Source organism: Melanotaenia boesemani, chromosome 8, assembly GCF_017639745.1.
Source record: "Melanotaenia boesemani isolate fMelBoe1 chromosome 8, fMelBoe1.pri, whole genome shotgun sequence".
In the NCBI taxonomy this organism is placed as follows: domain Eukaryota; kingdom Metazoa; phylum Chordata; class Actinopteri; order Atheriniformes; family Melanotaeniidae; genus Melanotaenia; species Melanotaenia boesemani.
The window spans coordinates 25,026,188-25,046,079 of record NC_055689.1 but is presented as its reverse complement, the minus strand read 5'-3'; the positions used below and the strand labels follow the sequence as shown (position 1 = coordinate 25,046,079).

Sequence of the window (19,892 nt, the reverse complement as noted above, 5' to 3'; positions counted from 1 at the left end):
AAAACAGGACAGATGATGTGGCAAAGGAAAACTGAAACCAGGGGGTACAAATACACCATATACAGTCTATGAAATACACAGAGGAACTAATAGGGAACAGGTGAAGTGAATTTGCAAATAAACCACTTGAATTAATGTACAGGAAGCAAAACACAATATACAAGAGGAATGAACTACAAAATAAAACAGGAAAGATGACAAGACAACCAACCCATAAGGATTAAAACTAAACCAGACACAAAGACCATGACAAGAAAGAGGGAAAACTGTTGCCTAATTTTATTTATACCATAATGGGAGTCAGCTTTTAACCCTGAACAGATCAAATAGGTTGAATAGAAAGGAAAGAATCTGAAATAGAGAGAGAGAGAGAGAGAGAGAGAGACAGAGAGAGAGAGAGAGAGAGAGAGAAGAGTAAAAGGAAGAACATTTTCTGTAAAAGTGCTCCCTTATCAGATGCAACTGCAGCAACCCTGGTGATTTGAGGAGATCAACTATGCTTGGGCAGGCAAAGATCTGTTTGGTCAGCAACAATTTCCCCCAGCGACAGCTTTCAGAGCAAGTCTGCATCTTTAGTTACATCTTCTTTGATTTGACCCTGTTACCGTTTAAATATGTAAGGAAAAAAAAAAAACAAAGCAAAAGAAGAAAACCTTTTCTGCAATCAATAATGAAGAACAGGTGGCCACATATTAGTGTAAAAAAGTGCAAAAAATGACTGTCCATTTGCCCAAGCAAAATTGCCAGGCACACAAACTTAATGATTACTCATCGCCATATGTGCTTTCACTGACCCAATCATGATGATAGCTTCTCTGTTTGAGAAGTACACAGAGAGCTCTACCAACCAATGATTCATGCAGCCGAGTGAAAACAGGTTGGACGGAGGCTGCCAAAACTTCACTTGCTTCTCATAGCAGAGTTAATTAAAAACAATACGGGGGCATGCAAAGCAAAGCTGGTAGACAGAGGTTTGTAGACTATGTTTTTCAGAAATGAGGATAAACAGAGATTTATACTCCAGAACAAAGTTATGAAAATAATGTATTTCCAACCAGAAGACTAAGTTACAAAACATCTATATAAAACATTTGCATTACACATTAGCTATTAATGTATGTACTTATGAGAAAATATTGAGCCTGCAGTATGGTTCATTCTTGACAGCTTGCATTCACTGAACTAAAATAAAAAGGCAAACATAAGCATGCTGTTGGTTTTGACACTGTAATAACACTATACAAAGCCAGACTGAGATGTTTGTGAAGTTTTCATGACAAAGCCACATGAAGGGGCATCAGTGACATACAGGACAAGAAGCAGTGGTCAGATGTGCTTAGAAACTATTTACATGTGGAGGTTCAGTCACAGTTACGTCACAGGTGCTGCTATCTAAAAAATGTATATGAACCTCTGATAAAGAAGGGAATAGCATTCCAATGTTTATCTCTCTTTATCCCAAACTTCTTAATATAGACCTGAAACTGCAAAGACCTGTATCAATCTTAAGTTTATCACTTCGTTAGTGATGAGCTTAAACAAGAAATGTGTCTGATTGTTTTTGTTTTTCCCATTTTTCTCATGATGAAAATTATAATTGGTTTTTTATTTTGTAAAATTTAACCAGTGGTTGTCATGCGTTATTTCCACAGACTTTCATATTTGCCTCTGCCAAAATCACAAACTCCCTGGAAAGAAAAGATAATTACTGTCAATTTGCATTTTCTGTGGACACTTGAGCGGCCCAGATAAAAGCTGGAAGCTGTTATCATGTCAACATTATGCAGATTGTGCTGTAAATTACACTTCATGTGATCTTTATGTGCATTTCATTCTCAGTTAAGAATGAAAATCAACAGAGGAGAGGCCATATCCTGAAAGCACAGAGGCCGTTTGTACTGCTTGTCTTTGTAAGGATGCATGCAAACTGAAATGACACAGCATGGTGATATATGCACTGGTGTGGTTGCATAAAGTGGATGTCTTATTAAAAGTGGTGTCTTATATGCACAGAAACAACACGTTTAATTCCTGTAACAGCCCAGGTAGGAATGTTTTTGTGTTAGAACCCAGCATAGAGGACTGATACCTAAGAGATTTGCACACCAAGTCTGTAGGTTTTTCTTTAAACCCTTATTTGAGAAAAATCTTTAATGCACAGGAAGCTTGCACATTGAGTCATAACATACATCAAAATAGAGCTGTCAAGCTGTTAAGATTCATGTAGCGTTTAGCCACTTTTTGTTTGAAAAAGTAAAAACAGGGTCCATCTGAGTTTCACCAAAAGGATCAAAGGACAGTTGCATTATCCCGAATTATTTGAAGATTCATTTCAGGAGGTCAGCACTCTAGTTTGACAGTGTGGGATCAGAGCCATGATAATGAACCATGCATTTAGAAAAAGGGCAGCAATATTTATTTATTTATTTATTTATTAACTTGATTGTCATAAATCACTTGGTGCTGGGAAATGAATAACTTTTTTGTTTTTGTTAAATTTACCTTTTATGTGTAAAATCTTCATAGTTGGCATTAATATAATCAGCATCATATGGCATTGCATTTATCTTTGAATGTGCAACAATATTAATAAATACCAGCCCAATTTAAAATAAATAAAAAAATAAAAAACAATAAAACATGTCTTTCAGCTGATAAAGACAAAGTCTACATGTCTTTCATGCAATCAGGCAAAACCATAGAATACGTGGTTTGTTGTAGCAATCCAGTCAAAGGATATTTTATTTGCAGTGTTAGTTGTAATGCAACCTATGATGTTTTCCAAGCCCTAACCATCTTTCTTGCCTAATACCTAACCTTAAATAAGTAGATTATGTTGCACACAACAGCAACTAAACAGTGACTTATGAATTTAAAAAAACATTTCAAAGTATAATTTTTTGAAGACACCAGTGGAAGAACCAAACCTAATTGGCTTTCAGTTGTGTAGCACCATTCTCCAACCTTCACGTCCTCCAAATATGGACTTTCTCCCCCCATAAAATGCGACACAACAGTCAAAATGTGACTTTTTTACAAAAACTTGTGACACTGGGCTTCTCTGTGTAGTTGTTTTTGTGATCAGAAGCATGAAAAATGAGCAAAAACTGTATCTCCAGACAAACGTTTAAATATTTTGCTGTGATTCTGGGTTTAAAATATTGTCAATGTCACCTACCTACTTGAGAAATCCAGGTGAAAAACAGGTGTGAGTGAGCTATGGTGTAGTTAGAAAACCATGAAAAGTGTTATTTTTTCAGTTTAGTTAAATTCTCATTGTGCATTATGAAAGTTTGCACTTTACATCAGCTCTATGAAGTCACTTTGCTATCATACAGTTTAATCTGCAAGTGAATGCAAATGATTGCAATGTGCACTTAGCAAAGCACCAAACATTTATTGCAGTTGTACATAGGTAAACATACTGTAATTACACAGGTTTGAAAGCAGCTCTCAAGTCTTGGCTATCATAGCTTTAAGCCGAGGAACTGAAGATGCAAACAGATCTTGATCAAAGTCAAATCTGAGTCAGAGGAAAAAGCTGGAAGAATCAAACAAATAAAACCCAAATGCTCGGAACCACTTATTCTCCTTTAATTATGGCAACCAATGAAGTTGATATGCATCAGGCAGCGCAGAATCACAAAAAAGGGGCCAGTTGTTTCTGCCCTCAAATTGCCAACAATTCAAGCATTCAACTCAACATTTTTCAAAACACAGTTTTAATATTTTTGAATGAAACAATCCAAGGCACATGAAAACATTTAGTTCATTGTTACAAAGACGTAGCCACAGGGCCTCTCTGTTTCTTTATTTTTAAACAGCTGAATTAATTTTAAGCAAATGAAACAGATTTTTTTGTAAGTTAAAAACCCTTAAAATGCTAACCCCCACCCCCACCTTTCTTTCTTTCTTTCTTTCTTTTAAGAATTAGAGGTATAACAACTAACTGGAGGAATTGTTCATTTGGAACATTTATAATACTGTCTCAACTTGTTATGGCTTAACTTTTTGATGGGTGTGTTAACTGATTTATCATGATAAAACATACAGAATGTTTTTTTGGTTTACGTGTTGTCTTCCAGTTTTGTCTAAGCTCAAAAAAGTCAAACGATGATACCCATTATTTACAAAAGGATTACTTCATACATACAAATTGAGATTTGTGTCAATTGTATGTCATGGGTGTTTTCAAAAGACATTTCTAATCAAATCTGTTAAGAGAAATTAAATAAAATCTTAGGATTTATTCTAGCATAGTTTAACCAAATATTTAATCAAACTTTAAGAGCTGGCACATGCAAGGTTTTAGAGTGGAGGAACAATATTGTACAAAATAATTATAATAATAATTACAGTTTTTTAAAAAAGAACTTTTTGTAGCACCTTGAGTGTTTTGTGATTCTGCACAAAAGCACCTCTGTGGTTGTGTTCAGAGCAGCACCCAGAGCATCCAGAGAGGGCGGTGTGGTAGGGGCGACAAAGGGTGAGTGGATCCTCTCTCTGTTGCTGAAAGTGCACAACTGTCCGCCACGGCATCAAATGTCCTTTTCCTGATGTCACTCCCATTACAAGTTAAAGTCATGTGATTCTGGCCCTACAAGGGCGAGGAGTAGTTTCCCCTGGGCAGCGCTTTCATGACAGGGCCTGGGGGTATTTTTCTTCTTCTTCTTCTTCTTCTTCTCCGGACTTGAGTGGACCTTCTTGGCAACAAAAGAAAACAGGTTTTTGCTTCGCTGGGAGAGAAGGTGATGGTTGTCAGATCTCAGCATGTGGGTGTTAATATATACCCTCTGACCCTGTCCTTTAGCGGGGGAGTAGGGTTGTGTCTAGCCGAGGAAACACACAGGGCCGACTTCGAAGCCAAATCTCTGGTTGGAGTTCCCAAAGTCATTCAGCATGACATCAATGATGGGCAGCTGGTCGATGCGGGGAGTGTTGATCTCCATCACTGTCTTTGAATAGCCCTGCCTCAGCTGCAAATACAAAGATATTAAAAAAGATTGATGTTTGTTAAAGGGGTTCTAGTACAATTCTAACAATAATTTACAGCACATTGAATATGAACAATAGTTAAAACCGTCACATAAAAATAAATTATACAGGATCCGGCACATTATAGTTTGCCTGTCTTCAAGGACCAGAGATATGATTGTATTATTGTTTTTATTAGATGGATGACAAACAGTCACAGTATAATAATTTAAAGTTGAATGCAGAAAATAGAAAAGAAGGACTTCTCAGGATCAAAAATGGCAAGGATTTTGATGATTTATGACATCTCTCAGGCTAAAATCCTCCCAACAATATATAAGAAAAAAAAAACAAAAAACCAAAACAAAACAAAAAAACAAAAAACAAAAACAAAACAGAAGCTCACCAGTTAATAATGCAACCTGTTTTAAGATGCAGTATTGTGGCTAAAACATGGTAAAACTAACCTCTGAAGCTTTACACGAAGAGATTTCTCTTTATATTTCCAAAAATAACTATTTTAAAACAGTTTATCTATGCTATAGAGCCAAAGAACTTATCAAAGACTTAATAAAAAAGGGATGGATTTAAAAAAACAGATGGATCCAGCAGGTCTGTGCCTACTTTTAAAAGTTCCCATTTAACTATTGACCTGTGCTTGACTGAATCCTTGCTGGTGTGTCGTATATAAACACTCCCCCACTCTTCTCTAAGACTGTCTACATATTTGTGAGGATTAGAGGGATTTCATGGGCTTTAGAAAAAGTTTAATTGCAAACTCCAAGTTTGAAAGTGAGTGTTTACCGAGCAGCCGTCCATCAGCGGCTTGATGAAGGGATTATTGTCGTAAGACATTTCCTCATCGTTGGAGCCCAGGAAGCGCAGCGCCTTGTCATAGGTATCAGCCTTAGCGTCGTACCAGGCCACAGACTGATGGCAAATGTATGTGAAGTTCTGCCGTGCCGAAGAGCTCAACAGCTTCAGGAAGGTCATCTGTACCGTGTTGATAGTGTTTTCTGCCGCATCAACATAGTTTAACTGGGGGCAGATGGAGGGAAAGACAAAAGGGAGAAAGTAAGACAAAAAAAGGAAAGCAAATTGCAGGAGTAGAAAAGTGATGGTGTGGGTGCAAAGACAGGAAAGAAAGTAGAAAAATGAGAAAGGGAGGGAGAAAGATGTTTAGAAGAAGCAGAAATTGAGAAAAGAAAGGATGTAAAGGTAAAAGGAGGGAGATGTATAACAAAGAAAGGTAGGGTGCAGAAGAAATGGATTGTGGGAAAGAATTACTAAACAAAGGACAAATGTGACAAAGGAGCAACATGAAAAAAATCTCTATAAAAAGATGTGAATGTCTCTTTGAGGTAACAGAAAATAAATAAGAAGCTGTGTGGGAGGACTTACGATTTTACCACGTTTAAATTCACTGAACCATGAACCTGGAGATTCCTTGGGCCAGTTAGATATTCTGACCTACAGTAAAGACAAACAAACCAACAAAAAAGGTTAATGATGCAGATTATTGGTCAAACCAGAAATACCCTGATGATGAGGTCAGTGCTAATTACTTACTCCTGTGGATTTCTTGTCTGGGTAAATGCATGTTTCTCCACCTGCTGTGAAGTTACATAACACTTTGATGGCGTCGCCGATGCAGCCTTGGTTTGGATCGATCCAGTATTCACCTGTGAGAGAAGCAGATCCATGAGACATGGCCAAAGCAACAGTGTAGAAAGCAGCTATTTCTTTCATGTTCACCTCTACGTGCAGTCCTGCCCATAACACTCTTAAAATGACTGATCATTCAGCTGATCTTATTGTGAATACTATGATAGACATTCTCTTGATTTTACCATCTGGGAAGTCAGGCTGGCTGAGGTGCAGGTCATTGCATGTTCTCGCAGGGTTGTCCTGGGTGCCCATGGGGAACTTCATGCGTTCAATATCTTGTTTGAGGTTGTTGAGAGATCCAAAGACATCTTCCATTCCCTCCATGCCCAGGTCATCTACACCATAGTCTGCCAGCGCTTCGTCTCCCTGCATGTCAGCCTGCCGCCTGGTCTTCCCTGCAGCCTGCTGGATGGGCAGTGGCTGGATGATGTCACCAGGAGGGCCCTGCAGGACAGAAATTAAAGAAGATGCTTTTTTTTTTTTTTTTTACTATTATTTAAATAGTTGTATCCATGTAGACTCTTTTATCTGAGAGCAGAAGAATCTACATGATTGGTAGTCTGCAACCACAGGTGTTGTCATTATCTATTCATCTACTAATTATTTTTCTAAATTAAGAAAAATACTCATGACTCTCTCCCAGATTGCATGATTTCAAATTGTTTCACTTTCTGGCCAATCATCTAATGCCAAAAATTGCCTAATCTACAATGAAAACAATAAACATGTAGCTTACAGGTGGTCCAGGTAGCCCAATCGTTCCAGGGTCTCCCTTCTGACCAGGTGTACCCTGACAGAAAACAATGTATCATAGACATATTATAAATGGAGCACACTCCTTTCAGACCAGACAGTGGTGTGTAAATGCCATCAAAATGCAGAAAGGGTGGTGTAAAGTAACTTACAAGTGATCCCTTAGATCCCTTCTGTCCTTGAGAACCCTGGTGACAAATAAAGGAACATTTAGGGATGAACAACAGTTGTGTGACATAAGGTGTTTTTCCAAAAACACTTGCAACTTACAGGGATTCCAGGAGGGCCAGGAGGACCGAGAGGACCATGACCACCACCAATGCCCTTGTAAGACATGAGAAATGGAGTTAAAAACAATAAACGATTTACCATTTTCTAAACTTTTACTGATAGATTTGTATAGATTTATATGTAATTATATTCATTATTGAACACAATATAGCAAACACATGCACAATTCCACAGAAAATGCTATTTTTTTTTCTTTTGGATTGTTTAATGATTTTATAGCACACTTACAGGTTCACCCTTTCCACCCCCAGTGCCCTGAGGTCCAGGCAGACCTCTGTCTCCCTTCTCACCGGGTTCACCAGGAGGTCCGATAAGACCAATTAGACCAGGATGACCCTGGAGCAGGCAGAGAAGCAAATAATTACAAATTTGGAAATCCCCATTCAACAAAAAGTAATGTTCACAGCAAAAGTTTAATTTCTGTCCCTTTGTTTGGCAGCAGAGAATAAAGGCACTTCATTTAAATGAAGTAGGTAATTTACTTGCAAATTTAGACAAAATGCCTAGCCAGATGAACTTTAGTATATCAGCCTATAAATAATTAGTGGTTTTATTGTGGTCGTCATATTTAACAATGGTGGTCTGCCTCAGCAGCTGCTGGTGGGCAGAGTTATGATCATCTGGCTCTGACTGCTGCCTGCTGGCATTCAACCGAAGACTATCGGAAAGATGATATTATTGAACTTATACATATTCATTCAGTACAATAAATCACTGAGTAAAAAACTCCTCAAAGAGTACAGCTTCTCCTCATCTCACTGGGAGACAGTGAACAAAGAGCGAGAAGTGAACAGGCCTAGATGTTTGCTTGAGAAATACACTATAAAGCAATTTGAGATTAGCATCTTAATAATGTCTTGCCTTTTCTCCTTTGGATCCAGAGTCACCTTTCATGCCTGGAAGTCCAGGGGGTCCCTGTAGATAGAAAAAAAGTCAGCTTTTCAAGCACAGCTGACAGCAACATGCATATGTTTGCAGTGATATTGATACCATGAAAAATAATGACAAAAAAAGCATTAAAATAACACATTTTTAACAGGTTTTGGGCAAGCATGGTAAAATATCAAACAAATTTTTGGAAGAGTAAAATAGATGTTTGAGTTTATGCTTCAGATTTTCTAGGATTTGTGGAGTACTTGGGAGATGGAAGGAAATGCCTTACAATTGGTCCAGGAGGGCCATCTTGACCAGAAGCACCAGGGAGTCCTTGTTCACCCTGAGGATAAGAAAAAATATCATAGCTTTTGACTTAGAACATGATACAGTCATATAATTACCACAAAGCTGAATTCAACCACTAAAACAGACCCCTAAAACCCCTAAGATATACACATGAAAAGAGAAATATTTATCCTCAAAACTCACAACAGGACCAGGGATTCCACGCAGACCCTCAGCACCAGGTTTTCCAGGAGGACCCTGAGGTCCCACAGGTCCAGTTTTCCCAACAGGTCCCTCTGCTCCAGCTTCACCCTAAAAAAAACAAAGGGATATTAGCAAACTACTTCTATACACAGTAGGATTTATTTAAGTTAGAACTTCTAGATTCTGTGTGTCACAAAAGACACACACAAAAAAAGAAATATTATATAGATTATGCAGATGTGCATCCACAAGCAGCAGAATTAAACAGAAAGGGGATCCAGTCTTAAAACACATCAAACATCTTTATCCTACTAGCAGTATTCCCAAAGTGCATCATTCCATATTCTTGCACTACAGTTAAGAGTGGGAAGATTCGAGGATTCAAACAGTTCAAATGTTTCCAGGTCCCGTCTATTGTCTCTGAGCAGGAGCAGCTACTTTTGTATCTTGAAGCGCCAGAGATGATATATTGACCTGGTTGATAGAAGACGCGGATTAAACTCTTCTGACAACCAATTAGGCCTGGATTTGACACTCGAGGATCATCAGACGGGCTTTGCCTTGTCTCGGTCAAATCAACTCTATTCCTTCACCTCAGTGAGGATAGAATATGCACTTTGTGTCAGACTGAGTGCGTACATGAAGAAGAGAAATAAAAGAGCAAGAAAGGGGAGAAGCAAAAAGAAGAGCTAAGATATTTCTTAAATTTGTTGGGCTTTTGTTGTCTGCAGTCTCAGAGCTATCTGATTTAGTGTTAAAAAACTTTTAAAGGCTTAAAAAGATTATTTTCTCTTTGATGTTCCTTAATTGTGTAAATATTAGCCACTTTGGTTGGATTTTAACAAAACAGTAACAACTGCTGATATTCTCAAAAAAAAAAACTTTTTTTTTTACATGTGGGACTAATTTGCCTATTTTTTACAAAGATATGGGAAGCCAGATCAGGATATCAGGGGAAAGTTGAATGTGTTCACCAGTGGAGATTAGTGTTTCCAGAAATTTCATTTATCTTTTGTTGAAACGTCTCTTTGTGAGATTGTAAGATTATTTAAAGGATTTTTGGAGCATTTTTGATAAATGGGCTGATCCCTGTGGTGAAGTAACACTTAAAACACTGAAATACAGCAAGTGGGACTGCTAAGGACTCAGCTTAAAGATGCTCTAAAGCTAAGCTGAGAGGAGCTGCAGACTGAAGTGATGATGAGAGATCTCTTTCATATTGCACAAGCATCTCAACTCGAAACCCAGCAAGAATAATGTCCACACACACACACACACACACACACACACACACACACACACACACACACACACACACACACACACACACACACACACACACACACACACACACACAAAAGTAATTTATAAAAGTTAGAAGAACTTACTTTTGACCCCTTTTCTCCTTGTTTGCCCTCCTGACCTGCTGGTCCAACAGGTCCCTAAGAAACACAACAATGAAACATTAAGTTTTTGTTTAATTACATTTTGTAAAAATTTAAAAAAAATTGTTTTTCATCAATGAAACCCTCCAACATTTACTGACAAGCACTAGCTTCAAATACATACTAATCATTCAGTCCAATCATGCTTTGACCTTGAGAGGGGGAGGGCTATGCATGGCCAGGCGCCATCAGGGTGAACAAACTGTCCTACATTCTAAATATACTCTGATAAAAATGCATCAGCATTTTCAGCAAATAGCTTCTGGTCAAAACCTTGTAAGTGGGCCAACGAGCCATTAGAAACCATAATCAAATACACCAAACAAAAGCCATGGGTCTTCAGAGTAGGTTATTGGCCCAGAAAAATGTGTACAGGTTTGTGTGTGCGTGTGTGTGTGTGCTCTAGCGCATATCTGTGTGCTAATGTAGCCGAGCAGCTACATGCATCAATGAGCACCAAACCTGATTCATTTCCAAGGAGATATTGGGGAAAGAGACTAACTCAGAATTATGCTTGTGAGGGATGAAAAATCACAAATTCAATTAATAACAGGACAGAACTGGGGTCAAATTTGTTCTGTAGCCTAAATCACATGCATACTTCCCCATGGAAAATAATAATTTTGGACTCAGTCTTGGCCTGCATATAATTGCACTGAAAAGATGTAAACAAATGCAGCTGAATCAAACATTTCTAGCATTTAAAGGACAACAGAAATGGATATCTATCTATAAGTGATCTGTCATTTAAATTAATTCTACTTTTAAATATTCAGCGATCACTTTATGTCCAATAACCAGAAGGGCTAAGCCCTATTCATTTCCCTAATCGAAGAAAATCTTGATAAATTAATGTGTTTCAGCCTTGTGAGAAATTTTAAATCAAGCAGTCAAATTATTGTTGAGAGACAGTACAGAAAAAATGATGACTTACTGAGCAGAATTAATTAACTTTATGGCTGATAATTTACAGTGTATGACAATATAAGGTTGTTATAATGCTGATTTTATATGACAACCATCTTTTTAGTTCAAGTGTATCTATTGTATGCATAAATTTAGTCCCGGTCCCAATTTAGAGAGTCCTCCAAGACATCATAATATCAATCTGGAATCTTATAAGTCAATTGATGGGTAAAATATGTCTTGCGTTTCATGCTATTTTATGTTGCAAATGTGCTTATTTTCCCCAAGAATGATTCAAATAAAGTGAGATCCTATCAATATCTAATTCTACCTCTTCAAGACTAAATTAATATTCAGATATTATTATATATTCATTTTAGAAATATAAATCTAAATGAGGCTATCTTAGACATTTGCAGGAAATATTTCTTTGCTATAAGAACAAACAAACAACAGATGTCTAAAACATCACTGTAATGCTTTAATTAATTTTTGACTGACACTATATTTAATGTATGGTGGGCTACACATAAAACCATATATAATGAAAAAGCTAAGAAAAAAAAAGAAAAGATAAACTTAAAATGCATATATTATGATTTCCTTTTGGATTAGTTCTTTTTACCACAGTGTGTTATATAACTTATGTAATGAAAGCTGTTCATGTTCACTTCATTTTTACTGTTTTTTTACTCATCTACATCAACATTGCACACATTTACATGATGCTATGTTAGCATGCCTCAGAGAAGGAGTGTTTGCTTTGCGATGTTAATGCCGTCAGTTTTTTACATTTTGTTTAACATAATGGTCAGTGCTATGCACCACTTACCAAACAAGAGACTGTCCTCAGCGAGTCAGACAGAGAGGTCCAGCTTATGTAATGCATCTAACTTCATCTTCATTTAGTACTTTTTTCATTTTAGGAATAAAATATTTCTAATTAAAATGGAGCCATGGTAAAGTGTTATACATTAAAACATTCTAGCAGACCTTCCAAACAGAATTATAAACCAAGCATTCACTGGTCCCTTTATTAGGTCAACCTGTTAAATTGCTTGTTAACACAAATGGCATCAGCCAACCACATGGCAGCAACTCAATGCATTTAGGCATGTACACATGCTAAAGACAACTTGTTGGAGTTCAAACTGAGCATCAATATGGGGAATAAACTTTGAATGTGGCATGGTTTTTAGTGCCAGATAGGCTGGTCTGAAACTGCTGAGCTACTGGAATTTTCACACAACCTTCTTTAGGGTTTACAGATAATGGTCCAAAAAAGAGAAAATATCCAAGGAGCTGCAGCTGTCTGGACAAAAATATAAAAATACTTTGAAACTGCCAAACCATCACTTCATATACAGGCCACAGCTCCTCAGTACAGTCCTTCACCCCTGTTCTTTGACCCCCTTACTAAAGCCAACAAAATATAGAAAAAATGTCCTGTTGATGTCAGAGAAGAATGGGCAGACTGGTTCAAGATGGCGTTCATAGCTTGCGTACGAGGCCAAAAAAATGAGAAAATTCTGTCTCCTCTCTCACTTGCTTACTTCACTTTTTATTTTGCTCAAACAGGTGAGTGTGAGATCTTTCTCTTTGTGACCACACAAAGGAAATTAACCAGTGCCCTTGGTAGTAAATACTGTTGACCTTCCCCCCAGGCTAACTGAGCTTTCCCTTTAAAATCACCGAGTGGGCGTCGGCAAAAGCCGAATCTTCTCCCAGAGAGGGGCATGGACAGGCACCACTTATGAACATTTAAAGGTTCAGACACGGAAACAGCCCATTCACAGTGGAGCTCACTAGAGCCCCATTTGAAATGGCTGAAATTTGGAGTAATATACTTTGAAAACAAATTTGTTGGACCTCTGACATCCATATGAAATTGTTGAAAAAAATGTATAATATGGGACCTGGGATAGCCAGTGGTTACAACCAAGGTATGCAGAATACCATCTCTGAATATACAACACGTTAAACTATGAAGCAGTGGATTATAGCAGCAGAAGACCACCCTGGGTGCCACTCCTGTCAGCTAAGAACAGGCAACGGAAGCTACAACTGAATTGATTGTACGTAAAGTGCCCTGAGAATACACTTTTTTGAATTGATGCTAAACAAATAAAGCCAAACTGGACTGAATTGAACTGAACAATTCACACAGACTCATCAAATAGAATATTATAAAAATGTTTGAAAAATGTAAAGGTGTGTGGGGCATATTTTCTTAGTTCATACTTAGTACCAAATGTGCATAGTTGAAATACCACAGTCTTCCTGAGTATTATTGCTGACCATGTCCCTTTCTTTATGAACACAGTGTACCAATCTTTGGATGACTACTTCCAGCAGGATAATGCACCATGTCACTAAACTCAAATCATCTAAAGCTGATTCCTTGTACATGACAATGAGTTCACTATACTTCACTGGCCTCCACTGTGGCCTGATATCTATCCAATAGAGTACCATTGGGATGTGGTAGAACAGGAGCTTCTCATCATGGATGTGAAGCAGATAAATCTGCAGCATCACGTCAATATGGACCAAAATCTTTGACCAGATCAACGTGTCTTTAATTACACCTCTTCTGGAAGAGAAAACTCTTATTCCTTTACTCTGAAGACATTTTTTTGTGTTCTACATTCACTGTCTGGTTAAACAAACAGGCACTGCAGCAGAGCTGGCTGATACTGAAGCTTTGGGGAAAAAACTTGGACTTTTAAGAGCAGCATCTCTGTTAAAGTAAACACATGCACAATGAACTGAGTGTCAATATAAAAGTTTCCTTTCTATTTTGTGACACTGTGTCAGGCTTTAAAATGGTACATTGATTGCATGCTTTATTGTTAGCTGTGAATCATTATTACTGTAATTTTAAAGGCATCATAAAAATCACTTTGATGGTGAAATGAAATAATCTCAACTCAAGTCTGATGTTGCAGAAAGGGCACTGCGTGCCAGAAATGAATGTGACACATTAATTTCCTGACATTAGCAGCAGCAGTAGTCCGACTGCTTTCACATTACAGCCAGTCAGACTCTTAATACATCAATATCCCCATACAGTATGATTTCTATCTGTAATCACTGGTTACTTTAGTTACTCTGTTTTACTAATGGAAATAATTTCCTGTCAAACACATGGAAAAGTCCAGAATCTTGCATATGATCATAAATATGCATCACTCTACAGTGGGTTATAAAGTAGCTTGGGGCTTGTTAAGAGCACTTTGAATCTAAAAATAGAGAACATCTCAAGAACTGAATATAAGTATAAGCTTATGCATCACTTTGGAGTAGTACTCACCCTTTTGCCAGGAGGTCCTGGTACTCCAGCTTCCCCAGATGGACCTGGAGGACCCTACATTAGAGCAGAGAAAACACTTGACTCCGCTTGATGAAAATTAACCATCTAAGCACCAAAGTACCAGGGCAAATCTCCAGAAAAAAAGCTGTTGCTACGTTCCACCAGTAGATGGCAGACATGTAAATCTTCAATGTTACACAATTGGTAGGTAAGAGGAGGCAACAGGAGGGGAGTGGTGGCGCTATTTAAAGTTTATGTTTATGAGGAAATCAGATTTGAAAGACACCTTATGGAGCAGATGAGGAAGCACTTATAAGCACATATCAAACTGCTTTTTCATCTTTAACGAAGTACTTCCTCAGATATTTGCCATCTCTGATTCTAGAGGGAATTATTTGCGTCCTGAAGATGACAATTGGTCATCTAGCGAGAGTGAAAGTGATGCTTCTGTTGGAAGTCACGGTGCATTCATCCATAACAACAATGTCGCTGAAGCAACACATGCGGGGGGTGACAACTCTAAGGCTTTATGTAATATTGTGGAAGAAGAATTCCATTATTTAGAATAATTTCTGAACACAGTCGAGGCAGCAAGGGTGGAAAATTGGAAAGCATAACACTGAAAAATCTGTGGGAGCAGCATGGGTCCAAATAGTGCTATAAATATCTATGATGGCTAGGTGTATATGAAAAATGAGGAAGATCATCTAGGGTGGATCAAACTGTTTGATGAGTCTGACTAAGCCCCTTCACTTTATTGCAATAAACAGCAAAGTGTTGTCAGATGACACTGTCAGAAATCCAATTAAAATGTTTCCCTTATCTAGGTTTTACATTTTTAATAAATATCTGAATAAAATGATTATCTATGCAAATGTTAATCCTCAAGTACATTAAACCAATCTTAAAGGCAGAATGTGAACAGGTGACTCTTTTTTTTTTTTTTACTTGGAAACTATTTCAGCTTATGTTTGACTTACTGGTTGTCCAGCCTCTCCATCATCTCCTTTATCACCAGGCAAACCATCAAGACCCTAGACATAACACACAAATGAGCCAAATATAATTAATTCAGCACAACAGAGAAAATGTCAAGTAATAAACTCAATAAGAAAACCCTAGAAAATTTTAAATGAACATTGGTGACATAGCTGCATTTTCATTACCTTTAAGTTATCTTAAATATGAACTCTCAAGCATAAATAATTATTATAATGCATATTCATTAAACAGCATATAGTAGACATAAACCCATTAACTGATGGAAAAAATCACCAGCTTTACTTACACCAGCACCAGGCTCACCAGGGGGACCAGGGTCTCCTGGGAAGCCAACAGGACCCTGCAGACACGCCAAGACATAGAGAAGACTGAGCTTCCCTCACATATTTGACACTGTGTCAACAACAGCTCTGGCAGCTGACAGCTCAACTGAGAAATATGACATGAGGATGGTGTAGCTGACAGCAGGGCTGTGTGAGTCTCACTACAGCCGACGTACAGGGTTACCCTTGGGACCATCATCTCCAGGTGGTCCTCGGCCACCGGGTGGTCCAGCAGCTCCAGGGGGACCGGTTTCTCCTTTCTCTCCAGTTTCTCCTCGAAGGCCCTGGGGAAAAATTAATCACAGTCCTGTCATCATAAAGACCACATTAGGACCATTTATGCCACTTTGAAAATAGGATGGCAAATACAGCACAAGACAAGTGTCTTATTTAATCTGTCACCACATCTGGCTTTAAAAGATGCTCAGAAATGGCCTGCAGAGGAGAAAAGTGACATAAACACAGAGCTTTATGTGCATGTTTCAGATCATCTGCTACACAGTTTGATATAAAAATATAATTTTCATCCACTAAACAGATGACACTAAACACTCCAGCCTAATTTTTCATTCTAGCAATAGCAGACTGTGTCTCAAAGCAGTAGCTATGACTCAGTGGCAGCAGCTGAAGCATTACAAGACCAAAATCATTAGTTGGCCCATTAGAGCCAAGCGTTTCTCTAGTCAATGCCAGCATGGCACCTTTAATATTGACCTTGATTTGATGTGCAGCACTGGCTCTATCTATCACTGTAAACAGATATGAGGCAGCAGAGGGATCTGTCAATATAACCTGATGGACTCAGACTCAAAGAGGCATACGCCCATAACTGAGGTGTGGTGTCCATGGTTTTATACAAGCAGTGGCTACTGCTCTGGCTGGATCGATGACACTGCTCTGATTTGAGAAATGTATGATGAGGATGCCTTCTGTGAATACTTAATATCCATTTAGACCAGTGCAACATTATAAGCTTAGACACCTTTGCAGGCAAACACAGAATTGATATGAATGGTGTTAATGTACACTAATTATTGACAAAAATGTATTTTTTTAAAGGTTTGCTGCTGTTGTTATGCTTTTGAGAGCCGAAGGAAATCTTGAGATTTTTATTTTTCCCTAAATAACAGCCTGGTACCAGAGATTAGATTTACACCAACCCAACACCTTTTCAGCAGACAAATTATCTACTAAAACTCCCTCAGGCTGACAAAGATTCTGTGCATCAAACTATAATAAACTGGAGGAACATGTATTAGGCTAGGTGTACACATAAAGATTTTCTTAATCTGATTATATTTTTTATCTGTTCGAGACCTCCCACGTGAAGGTAAAAGTCAGGCACAACACCCAACATAGAAGAGGATATATAAGACAAGGGAATGATGGTGGTCTTGCAACTATTATTGCGAGAAAAATACAGAACCGAAAAAAAAAATAACAGACTAGAGACAGCGTGAACACAGACTTTATATCCTTCCATGCTCCCCAGTCAGCTCGCTCTCTGATTGGCTGCACTCCGTTCCACGTCACAATCCACATGGTCACAACTCAGGAATCGTCTGCTTTCCTCACAAACGTGAAGACTTTTGGTCGTAAATATCGAACATGCTCAATACTTCCAATTGTTGGCCATGATCCCTTTCGGAGCCGACTGTCTGGACGAATTTGCTCAAAACACACCATAGACCAAATGCTAATTTTATAGGAAAATCTTATAAGATGTAAGAGGGACAAAATTGGGACAAAAACAGCCCATATAATCTTTATGTGTGTACCTAGCTTAGTTGTATACATGATATGCATATGTTATGGGTTGCACTGAAAAATATGTATACGCAGCAGAGGAACTGCACGTGCATGAGGTTGAAGAGAGCGGCTTTGTCATTGATTTCTATGTACTTTTCAAAGTACATATATAGTGTTAAGTTCTTAAGTTTGTAAAATAAAAAATGCTGTCTGGAAGAACACAAAAGACAATTTTATCAAAATATTGAACTTACTCCAATTCCAGGCTCTCCAGGTGGTCCTGGGTTGCCAGCCTCACCGGTTTCTCCCTGTAAAGAAGTAAAACATAAAAGGTAAAGTAAAAAGCATTTTCCTTTTGTACTGCAGTGCACCTAAATATAGAAAGGAAACTTTCTACATATCCAACTTAGTTTCTGGCTAAAGAAATAAAAATCAATGAAGAAAATTTGTTTCTACTGCAGAAGCTGAAAATTACGTCATTAGTACATCAACAGCCTCCAGGTTATTAGTTATTACCTTCTCACCAACAGCTCCCATAGAACCAATACCACCAGGAGGACCTGGTGCACCCTGCAGATAAATCGCAGCAACACTTGTTAAAGAGAATATAACAGAAATGCATTTTAACAACATTAATTTTGAAATAGTGAGTGCTGCTAAATTCTAACAGCAAAGAGTTGAAGTAAATATAAACTTACATCAGCTCCACTGGGTCCCTGAGGACCTCTGGGACCAGGAGGACCAGGTGGACCCTATCGGAAAAAGCATTCTCAATAGCTTAATCTCACATGATTTATTACTACATTTGTTCTCTGCCTAACACAGTCATAAATAAATGCAAAGTAATCACAGGAGGGCAGGTTTTTTATTGGGATATGACACTGACTACTTTAAGGTACCTTTAGTGAGAGAAAAGCTGTCTTAGGTAAAAATCAAAGGGCTATTCCTGAGTTGATTAGAGTGCTCTCAGATTGGTTAATCAACTAGCTAACATCTACTTAGAACAAAATAATGTGCATAATGCAGTATGTGTTGCAAATTCCATGACAGAAAATTCCATGACAAAGCAAATAAGGCCGATGGAAAAGTGACGTGATGTAAAAATCAGCAATATAAAGTGACTGTTGCAACCACAATGACATTCTACAGTTTAATATGTTCCAGATGATGAAAAATGAGTTATTTTCTTATCACTGTTTTGAGTAGGTGGTAGCTTAGCTCCCATGAGTGAATTCCTTTATGCCTCTCTAAACTTAGAGCACTGACTGTATATATAACTTCTCTAAATTGCTTCACACAGCCTCACTTCAGAAAATACAGAAAAAAAAAACACATTTTAAAGAAAGATATAATTTAAAGCTAGAGCCAAGTTTGAACTCTCAGGTATTATTAAGTCCATGCAGTTATAAGGTCCAGAGCAAAATATAGCCACCTGTTTATGAGTACAGAGGCAAAATTACACTCCAATTCCAAAATGAAGTTGAGACTCTACAAAGTTTAAATACAAAGAAAATGAAATGATTTGCATTGAATCTTATAAACCTATATTTTAGTCACATTAGAACATATATATTTATATCTCACACAGAATACCAAATGTTATGGAATTGGGCATGTAGGTGGGTTAAAAAAAAAAAAAAGTCTGTTTGCTGTGCTTGGGTGCGAGAGTGAACTTCCATCAAATGAAATCCCCACACAAGAGCTAGAGACAAGACAATTTTTTTGACCTCACTAGTTGACTCACTCTATGGTAAAAAAAATAAATAAATAAATAAAAAGATAAACATACTGTGGACAAACAGAGCTTGCAACTTTTTAACAAGTTTAAGTGATTATATCAATATGTCTTGCACAAATAAAAACATCTGCAGTGTCGGTGGTGGAGTTGCCAAACGCTACAATAACTTTAAAACAATCAGCACAACATGCCATTCCACTGAGATGGGCATGGAGACGATGTAAATCCTCCTAACAGAGGAAGTTTGCAGAAGGACTTGCACTCACCATTGCTCCGACATCTCCATTCTCTCCCTTCTCACCAGGAGGGCCGGGCAAACCCTGTGAAGATGGGAAATATTCTTCAAAACATAGAAACAAAGTTCA

The 19,892-nt window shown here is 37.9% G+C and overlaps 1 protein-coding gene across 3 annotated transcripts in view; it reads right to left on the bottom strand.

Moving 5' to 3' along the window:
- Positions 1-3,377: 3,377 nt before the first annotated feature.
- LOC121645045 (collagen alpha-1(XI) chain-like) overlaps positions 3,378-19,892 on the bottom strand; it is an 83,938-nt gene continuing 67,423 nt past the window's right edge. The window contains exons 47-68 of one of the 3 annotated variants that reach the window (XM_041993338.1): positions 19,794-19,847; positions 18,488-18,541; positions 18,306-18,359; positions 18,044-18,097; positions 16,217-16,324; positions 16,004-16,057; positions 15,696-15,749; positions 14,716-14,769; positions 10,440-10,493; positions 9,052-9,159; positions 8,849-8,902; positions 8,548-8,601; positions 7,915-8,022; positions 7,666-7,719; positions 7,548-7,583; positions 7,379-7,432; positions 6,825-7,086; positions 6,544-6,656; positions 6,376-6,444; positions 5,779-6,012; positions 4,791-4,976; positions 3,378-4,703 (exon numbers count right to left, since the gene is read on the bottom strand). In XM_041993338.1, the coding sequence (XP_041849272.1) occupies positions 4,830-4,976; positions 5,779-6,012; positions 6,376-6,444; positions 6,544-6,656; positions 6,825-7,086; positions 7,379-7,432; positions 7,548-7,583; positions 7,666-7,719; positions 7,915-8,022; positions 8,548-8,601; positions 8,849-8,902; positions 9,052-9,159; positions 10,440-10,493; positions 14,716-14,769; positions 15,696-15,749; positions 16,004-16,057; positions 16,217-16,324; positions 18,044-18,097; positions 18,306-18,359; positions 18,488-18,541; positions 19,794-19,847 (1,833 nt within the window). In that variant the 3' untranslated portion in view covers positions 3,378-4,703; positions 4,791-4,829. Of the gene's footprint in view, positions 4,977-5,778; positions 6,013-6,375; positions 6,445-6,543; positions 6,657-6,824; positions 7,087-7,378; positions 7,433-7,547; positions 7,584-7,665; positions 7,720-7,914; positions 8,023-8,547; positions 8,602-8,848; positions 8,903-9,051; positions 9,160-10,439; positions 10,494-14,715; positions 14,770-15,695; positions 15,750-16,003; positions 16,058-16,216; positions 16,325-18,043; positions 18,098-18,305; positions 18,360-18,487; positions 18,542-19,793; positions 19,848-19,892 lie in introns of all 3 variants that reach the window. The other 2 variants (XM_041993339.1, XM_041993337.1) reach the window with 2 other exon arrangements.